This window comes from Triticum dicoccoides, chromosome 5B (genome assembly GCF_002162155.2).
Source record: "Triticum dicoccoides isolate Atlit2015 ecotype Zavitan chromosome 5B, WEW_v2.0, whole genome shotgun sequence".
NCBI lineage: Eukaryota > Viridiplantae > Streptophyta > Magnoliopsida > Poales > Poaceae > Triticum > Triticum dicoccoides.
In genome coordinates this window covers 389,662,756-389,672,191 of record NC_041389.1, presented here as the reverse complement: position 1 = coordinate 389,672,191, position 9,436 = coordinate 389,662,756, and the positions used below count along the sequence as shown (strand labels likewise).

At 45.2% G+C, this 9,436-nt stretch overlaps 1 protein-coding gene across 1 annotated transcript; it reads left to right on the top strand.

Moving 5' to 3' along the window:
* Positions 1-7,919: 7,919 nt before the first annotated feature.
* On the top strand, positions 7,920-9,060 carry LOC119309350 (HMG-Y-related protein A-like). Its single transcript, XM_037585369.1, has 2 exons — positions 7,920-8,113; positions 8,248-9,060. Exons 1-2 carry the CDS (start codon positions 8,063-8,065, stop codon positions 8,764-8,766), a joined length of 570 nt encoding a protein of 189 aa, XP_037441266.1. The 5' UTR covers positions 7,920-8,062; the 3' UTR covers positions 8,767-9,060.
* The last annotated feature ends 376 nt before the right edge of the window (positions 9,061-9,436 follow it).

Here is a 9,436-nt window from a genome sequence, read left to right as displayed (position 1 = left end):
AGAAGAGACTAATATTTTGCAGGAATCTATGGAAGAAGAAATTGATGAAACTATGAGCTCGCTGGATGAAAAAGATGATGAGGAGAGCGAAGAACAAAAGGAGGAAGAGCGGATTAGCTACCCATGCCCACCTTCTAATGAGAGTAACCCTCCAACTCATACATTATTTAATTCCCCTTCGTGCTTACCGAAGGATGATTGCTATGATGATTGCTATGATCCCTTGAATTTGTTTGAAATATCCCTTTTTGATGATGCTTGCTATGCTTGTGGCCAAGATGCCAATATGAATTATGCTTATGGAGATGAACTTGCTATAGTTCCTTATGTTAAACATGAAATTGTTGCTATTGCACCCACGCATGATAGTCCTATTATCTTTTTGAATTCTCCCGACTACACTATACCGGAGAAGTTTGTGCTTGTTAAGGATTATATTGATGGGTTGCCTTTTACCATTGCACATGATGATTTTGATAGATATAATATGCATGTGCTTGCTGCTCCTACTTGCAATTATTATGAGAGAGGAACTACATGTCCACCTCTCTATGTTTCCAATATGATAGAATTGCAAGAAACTGCTTATACTATGCATTGGCCTTTACTACGTGTACATGAATTGTTCTTTTATGACATGTCGATGCATAGGAGAGTTAGACTTTGTTATTGCTTGATATTTGTTACTTTGTGCTCACTACTAAATTACAAATCATTGTTAATTAAAATTGGCTTTGATATACCTTGGGATCCGGGTGGATTCATTACTTGAGCACTAAATGCCTAGCTTAATGGCTTTAAAAAAAGCGCTGCTTGGGAGACAACCCGGAAGTTTTAGAGAGTCATTTATTTCTGTTGATTGCTTTTATATAGGTTAAAAATAAAAAAATAAAGAGGGGAACCTAAAAACTTTTCAAAAAGGAAAGTGAAAGTAAGAAAGACAAGCATTGTTAAAGTGGGAGAGCTCCTTGAACTTTGCTCATGCTCATGGAAACTTTGTGAATCTTGATTACAAAAACTTTTCATCAAAAATAATTATCCCCTTGTACAATTCCATTGTATGATAAAAATAATGTGCTAAGGTTTGCCTTTAGGATGTTTACAATGCTTGTTGGTTTGTACGGTGCAGGACAAAAACTTTGGCTGTAGTGCGCGATTTTACATTTTTAACTGGAACGTCAAGTGGTTATGATTCCTTTTGCGCTGTCTTTCTATACAACTTGTTTATTTTTCCTAATTTTGGTAGAATTTGTGGGTACCAGAAGTATGGTGGATGTTCAGATTGCTACAGACTGTTCTGTTTTTGACAAATTCTGTTTTTGATGCATAGTTTGCTTGTTTTGATGAATCTATCAATTTATATCAGTGGATTAAGCCATGGAAAAGTTATATTACAGTAGACACAATGCGAAAACAAAATATGAATTGGTTTGCTACAGTACTTAGAGTGGTGTTTTGCTTTATTATACTAACGGATCTTACCGAGTTTTCTGTTGAAGTTTTGTGTGGATGAAGTGTCTAAACGAGGAGGTCTTGATATGAGGAAAAGGAAGAGAGGCAAGAGCTCAAGCTTGGGGATGCCTGAGGCACCCCAAGTAAATATTCAAGGAGACTCAAGCGTCTAAGCTTAGGGATGCCCCTGAAGGCATCCCCTCTTTCTTCAACAAGTATCGGTATGTTTTCGTATTCATTTCGTTCGTGCGATATGTGCAAGTCTTGGAGCGTCTTTTGCATTTAGTTTTCACTTTTCTTTTATGCACCATGCTGGTATGAGGTAGTCCTTGGTTGATTTATAGAATGCTCATTGCACTTCACTTATATCTTTTGAGTATGGCTTTATAGAATGCTTCATGTGCTTCACTTATATCATTTGAAGTTTGGATTGCCTGTTTCTCTTCACATAAAAAACCGCCATTTGTAGAATGCTCTTTTGCTTCACTTATATTTGTTAGAGCGGGGGCATATCTTTTGTATAAAGAATTAATCTCTCTTGCTTCAATTATATCTATTTAGAGGGATGATAGGAATTGGTCATTCACATGGTTAGTCATAAAATCCTACATGAACTTGTAGATCACTGAATATGATATGTTTGATTCCTCGCAATAGTTTTGCGATATAAAGGTGGTGATATTAGAGTCGTGCTAGTTGAGTAATTGTGAAATTGAGAAATACTTGTGTTGAGGTTTGCCAGTCCCGTAGCATGCACTTATGGTGAACCGTTATGTAACGAAGTTGGAGCATGAGGTGCTCTTTGATTGCTTTCCTTATGAGTGACAGTCGGGGACGAGCGATGGTCTTTTCCTACCAATCTATCCCCCTAGGGGCATGCGTAGTAGTACTTTGCTTCGAGGGCAAAGTAGACTTTTGCAATAAGTATATGAGTTCTTTATGACTAATGTGAGTCCATGGATATACGCACACTCACCCTTCCACTTTGCTAACCTCTATTGTGCCGCGCAACTTTCACCGGTATCATGAACCCATTATTTACCTTCCTCAAAACATCCACCATACCTACCTATTATGACATTTCCATAGCCATTCTGAGATATATTGCCATGCAACTTTCCACCGTTCTGTTATTATGACATGTTCCATCATTGTCATATTGTTTTGCATGATCGTAAGATAGCTAGCATGATGTTTTCATGGCTTGTCCGTCTTTTGATGTCATTGCTATGCTAGATCATTGCACATCCCGGTACACTGCCGGAAGCATTCATATAGAGTCATATCTTTGTTTGAGATATCGAATTGTAATATTGAGTTGTAAGTAAATAAAAGTGTGATGATCATCATTATTAGAGCATTGCCCCAGTGAGGAAAGGATGAAGGAGACTATGATTCCCCCACAAGTCGGGATGAGACTCCGGACTTTATGAAAAATAAAAGAGGCCAAAGAAGCCCAAACAAAAAAGAAGGCCAAAGAAGCCCACCAAAAATAAAAAAAATGAGAAAAAATGAAAGAATGAGAGAAAAAGAGAGAAGGGGCAATGTTAATATCCTTTTACCACACGTGTGCTTCATAGTAGCACCATGTTCTTCATAGAGAGAGTCTCCTATGCTTTCACTTTCATATACTAGCAGGAATTTTCATTATAGAACTTGGCTTGTATATTCCGATGATGGGCTTCCTCAAACGCCCGAGGTCTTCATGAGCAACCAAGTTGGATGCACACCCACTTAGTTTCCAGTTTGAGCTTTCATACACTTATAGCTTTTAGTGCATCCGTTGCATGGCAATCCCTACTCACTCACATTGATATCTATTGATGGGCATCTCCATAGCCCGTTGATACGCCTAGTTGATGTGAGACTATCTTCTCCCTCTTTTTGTCCTCACAACCACCATCTTTTACCACCATAGTGCTATGTCCATGGCTTGCGCTCATGTATTGCATAAGAGTTGAAAAAGCTGAAGCGCGTTAAAAAGTATGAACCAATTGCTCGGCTCTTCATCGGGGTTGTGCATGATGGGAGCATTTTGTGTGACAAAGATGGAGCATAGCCAGACTATATGATTTTGTAGGGATGAGCTTTCTTTGGCTATGTTATTTCGATAAGACATAATTGCTTGGTTGGTATGCTTGAAGTATTATTGTTTTTATGTTAAATGATGAACTATTGCTTTGAATCACTCGTATCTTAATATTCATGCCATGATTAGACACATGATCAAGATTATGCTAGGTAGCATTCCACATAAAAAATTATCTTTTTTATCATTTACCTACTCGAGGACGAGCAAGAATTAAGCTTGGGGATGCTGATACGTCTCCGTCGTATCTATAATTTTTTATTGTTCCATGCCAATATTCTTCAACTTTCATATACTTTTGGCAACTTTTTATACTATTTTTGGGACTAACATATTGATCCAGTGCCCAGTGCCAGTTCTTGTCTATTGCATGTTTTATGTTTCGCAGAAAACCAATATCAAACGGAATCCAAACGGGATAAAAACGGACGAAGAATTATTTTGGAATATTTGGGATTTTCCGGAGGAAGAATCAATGCGAAACAGTGTCCGGGGTGGCCATGAGATAGGGGGGCACCCCCTGGGCGCGCCCTGGACTCTGGTGGACCACCCGTAAGGCGGTTGATGCCCTTCTTTTTCCGCAAGAAAGCTAATTTTACGAGAAAAATCTGGGCAAAAGATTCACCCCAATCAGAGTTACGGATCTCCAGATATAAAGGAAACGGTGAAGGGGCATAAACAGAGAACGCAGAAACAGAGAGATAGATGCAATCTCGGAGGGGCTCTCACCCCTACCAAGCCATGGGGGCCAAGGACCAGAGGGAAAACCCTTCTCCCGTCCAGGGAGGAGGTCAAGGAAGAAGAAGAAGAAGGGGGGGGGGTCCTCTCCTCCTTGCTTCCGGTGGCGCCGGAGCGCTGCCGGGGGCCATCATCATCACCGCGATCTTCACCAACAACTTCACCGCCTTCATCACCAACTCTTCCTCCCTCTATGCAGCGGTGTAACCTCTCTCTTACCCGCTGTAATCTCTACTTAAACATGGTGTTCAACGCTATATATTATTTCCCAATGATGTATGGCTATCTTATGATGTTTGAGTAGATCCGTTTTGTCCTATGGGTTAATTGATGATCGTGATTGGTTTGAGTTGCATGTTTTATTATTGTTGCTATCCTATGGTGCTCTCCGAGCGTGAGGGATTCCCGTTGTAGGGTGTTGCAATACGTTCATGATTCGCTTATAGTGGGTTGCTAGAGTGACAGAAGCTTAAACCCGAGTAAGGGGATTGTTGCGTATGGGATAAAGGGGACTTGATGCTTTAATGCTATGTTGGGTTTTACCTTAATGAATTTTTCGTAGTTGCGGACTGCTTGTTAGAGTTCCAATCATAAGTGCATATGATCCAAGTAGAGAAAGTATGTTAGCTTATGCCTCTCCCTCAAATAGAATTGCAACAGTGATTACCGGTCTAGTTATCGATTGCCTTGGACAAATAACTTTCTCATAACAAAAAGCTCTCTACTAATACTTACTTTATTGCATCTTTATCTAAACAGCCCCTAGTTTATATTTACGTGCTCTTTATTATCTTGCAAACCTATTCTATCACACCTACAAAGTACTTCTAGTTTCATAGTTGTTCTAGGTAAAGCGAACGTCAAGCGTGCGTAGAGTTGTATCGGTGGTCGATAGAACTTGAGGGAATATTTATTCTACCTTTAACTCCTCGTTGGGTTCGACACTCTTACTTATCGAAAACTGTTGCGATCCCTTACACTTGTGGGTTATCACCTGGCGGCGCCGGGAGCGCGGATCTGGGGATCTCGGTCCAGATCTGGTGCATCTTCGACGCTGGCCAGCGTGGTGCTCACGACAGGGAGTGCGGCGGTTGTCTCCGGATCCTTGCGTGGAGCGTAGCAGGTTGGAGGGTGTAGGTGGTGCACAGGCACTGGCGGCGGCGGCGGTGCGAGCGCAGCCATGGCGGCGGCGGCGCTGCGAGGCCTTGCCAGGAAGGGTCTTGGCTGGCAGCGGGCGTTCGGTTGCTGCCATGTGAGGCGTGCGCTGATGACTCGACGGTGTGGGTGCCGGTGTGTGGTAAGAGGTGCGAGTCGGATCCATTCTGGTGGCAGTCCCCTGGCGCGGGTGAAGGCCGCCATGGCGGAACTGGCTTTGCACCGCTTGGTGGTTGCTACGGCTCCTAGTCGATGTTGAAGGTGATGGCTTTAGGCGTGTTCCCTCGGCTGTGAGGAGGCTTCGATGGCAAGTTGTTGCGGTGACGGCGGTACAAGGCATCTGTTCGGGACTGGCCGGGATCTTGAGACGTGGAGATGTGCAGCGCTACGGATGAAAATCCTGTTCGGTTGTGGCCGGACCGGCGTTGATGGCACCTGCGGGTGTCATTCACCTTCCTGGAGGCTTCGTCGAGTGCAACGCCATCTTCCTCGCGACCTCGTATCGGCAACTGTCTTCGGGGGCGAAAGCCTTGATTCGTAGGATCGGCATGATGGCAATGTCTTTGAGGTTGTTACTCTGTTGGAAGCATTGTGCTGGGAGACTCGAGGTCCCATGATGCGCTCCTCCGGTGTTCACCGCTGCCCGGATCTTTCTCCTCCGGCGCCATGTACGGTCCTCGCTGGCTATTCCAAGGAAGCTGGAGTTGCTGTTCTTCGGAGGTCTTCAGTGTCGGCCGAGACGCGGCGAGGGGCTTGGTGTTGGGTAGGCTTTTTGTGTCGTAGCTGTGTTGTTGTGTTTCGTTGTCCTTGTTCGGACCGGGTGTGGAGTTGATCGCCTTCGTTGTTCGCAACGAGTGGTAGACATTGTTGTATGTCTTATTTCTCTTCTTCTATAAAGCTAAGATACGCAATTTGCGTACCCTCGAAAAAAACTGGATCTCATATCGATATGTTTTGTTGATATCTTTTGGCGGTCAAAATTACCATGTCTATTGTACATAAATTGTCATGGTGTTTACACTGAAGTTGACATGACATGTTTCATGTATTTTTCCTTCTACGTTTAAAGTAATTTTGACATGTTATAAAAAATAATTAATAAACTAAATTTGCCATGGTAAATAACTAAAATTTGTCATGATCCATGAAATAAATTTTAAATGATTCACAATTAAAAAGAAATCCATCATCATTACTTTAAAAATGCATTGTCAATGACTTAGATTGCCATTAATCAGAAACTAAAATTGCCATGAATACATGTACTAAAATTTGGCATGATACATGTACTAAAATTTGGCATGGTTCACACAAAACATAATTTCTGTGGTCAAAATACTAGAATTGTCATGGTGAAAATCCTAAAATTGCCATGATTTATAAACTAAATTTGCCATGATTTATAAACTAAATTGTCATGGTGAAATGCATTTTGTGAGTGGAGGAATGTATCTCACCAACCATGATTTATAAACTAAATTTGCCATAATTTATAAACTAAATCCAGAATTAATTGCAAAGATTTAATGCGTCTCGAAAACTAAAAATAAGATGAAGATGAGCCCTTTAAATTGGACAAACAAAAAAATTGAAATAAGCTCTATAACCAAAAAGGAAGGAGCATGTTGCTTCGTGCAGCAGTGTCTCATTATCTTTTGAGTAAAATAAAGAAATACTATAATCTAGTACTCCCTCTGTTCCTAAACGCACACACGCACACCCTATCTTTATGAGCACCTCTGAAAGATGACGGGAACGTCTCCTCCCACTGAATGCGCATCGCTGGAAATCCTGAAATAAAATCCAGGAATAAATGCAAGCACCAGGATTTGAACCCTGGTGGGCTGGAGATACCACAGTCCCTCTAACCATTCAACCACACGTTGGTTCGTTATGTAGACATATTTTAGAGTGTAGATTCACTCATTTTGTTCGGTACGTGGTCGTATGTCGTCACTTGTTGAGATTTCTAGAAAGACAAATATTTAGGAACCGAGGGAGTATGTTTATATGGACAGCGCGCCCGTAGGGGGGCATGACGGTCATTTCCCCGGACACAAAACACGAGGCCGCTCCCGCTCCCGCTCCCCGCGCAGGAGACGACAAGTCTAGCGAAAGCGTTTCAGGAGCGTTCCTTCGCCCCACCCCAGACCCCCCGCCACGTCACCGATCCGCGTGCACACACCCGTTGCATCTCCCCTCTCCGCCCTCGGATCCCCCACCTCGCCATCCCCGCCGTCCGTGCACGTCACGCACGGGTCTCCGTCCCCCGCACATCGATAAAGGCGTTCAAAATAGGAAAGCTGCATTTATATCGGCCGAAACTGCATGATTCGTCTGACACGCTCCGGGTGCCCCACCGCCAGGTGGTCCCGGGCCCAGGGTACTAACCTAAGCGGCCCACACGTCGGTGACTGCGCGTGGAAACCCTAGGTCATAGGCCTGCTGCCTTTGGCATACGCGGCACAGCTCGCCCATTTCTTATCTACTGCCCCCGCCGTCCTCGCCTCCTCCCCCGGTCCAAATCCGAAAATTTTCCCCTTCCCGCAGCCCGCCCCCTCCTCCGCGCCCGCACTGTAGCTCGAGCGCTCGGCTCCACCGCCGTGGCCTGTAGCCGCCGCCGCTGCCATGGCGAACGGCGGGTCCCCCAAGTCCGGTGACATCCCGCCCTACCCCGAGGTGAGTTTCTCCCAGTTTTGGCGCTCTGCTTCCGTGCCTTCCGCCGTAGATTCGTCGGCGGCGTATCATTTCCTTGTTTGGTAGATCCTTCTCCTTGCCGGTCGCGGCCTGAGCGCCTCTCCTTCTCCTCGCAGATGATTCTCGCGGCGATCGAGGCGCTGGGCGACAAGAACGGCTCGAGCAAGTCGGCCATCTCCAGCTACATCGAGGAGAAGTACGAGGGCCTTCCGTCCGCGCACGCCTCCCTCCTCACGGCCAACCTCGCCAGCATGAAGGAGGCCGGCAAGCTCGCCTTCGCCAAGAACAACTACCTCAAGGCCGATGCTCCCTCCGCCACCCCGGCAAAGCGCGGCCGTGGCCGCCCGCCCAAGGACCCCAACGCGCCGCCCAAGCCCAAGGCGGCGCCCAAGGACCCCAACACGCCCAAGCGCGGTCGGGGCCGCCCGCCCAAGGCTAAGGACTCCATGGCCGACGCCGTCAAGGAGGCCGTCGCCAAGGCCACCACCGGCATGCCCCGCGGCCGCGGCCGCCCGCCGGGTCCCTCCTCGGCCAAGAAGGCCAAGGTCACCACGGAGGCTGCCTCTCCGGCTCCCGCGTCCGGCTCCGCTCCTGCCAAGCGTGGCCGTGGGCGCCCACGCAAGGTGGCGGCTTGAGGCCTGCGTGTGATGCCTTTCGGTCTGTGGATCTCGCTGTGGTTGCGACGGTGGTAAGCTCCTAGGTGTGACCGTGCTTCTTCGATTTGTGCTCTGTACTAATTGTTCCGTCGGCTTAGTTGCTCAGTATGTGTTGTAACCTAATCGAGATGAGTGTGCACAATGGATGGATGGATGTTTTTAGCTTCGGTTGTAGTTGACTGTGCTGCTGTGAGTGAACATGTTCATTTTTTTTTTATCGCCATCTCTGTTGCTTCCGCATTATGATGAAGATGTTTGTCCTGTTGTTGTGTACTTGGTCGCTGTCCTCTTGACCTGTTCTTGATCGTGCGCTGCAGCTTGCATTGTCACTTAGTGTTGAATTGTGCTTCAGTATGTCGGAGAAAGTTTGATTGTAGTGGTTGGACGTTGATGTTTACTGCTCTGTTCTGTTTAGTAAAATATACAATATATAGCTCACTTCCAGGTATACATGCATCATAGCACATTTTTAGTTACATACCATATTTACAGATTCATTAGTACATAGCATGGTGGCTAGTCTGAATTTTGGTTTAGTCAAAGATAATAAAAATGCTTGTACTGGCCAGTGTTCTACTCTATATAAGATGGATATAGTCTATTGTATAAACACTCTCACTATTAGGTCGTGCTTCATGCTTAGCATTGT

What these genes read in the sequence shown, in the direction of transcription:
- LOC119309350 (XM_037585369.1), top strand. Translation starts at nt 8,063, where the DNA reads ATGGCGAACGGCGGGTCCCCCAAGTCCGGTGACATCCCGCCCTACCCC. An exon ending in ACATCCCGCCCTACCCCGAG is followed by an intron (nt 8,114 to 8,247) that starts GTGAGTTTCTCC and finishes TTCTCCTCGCAG; the next exon opens with ATGATTCTCGCGGCGATCGA.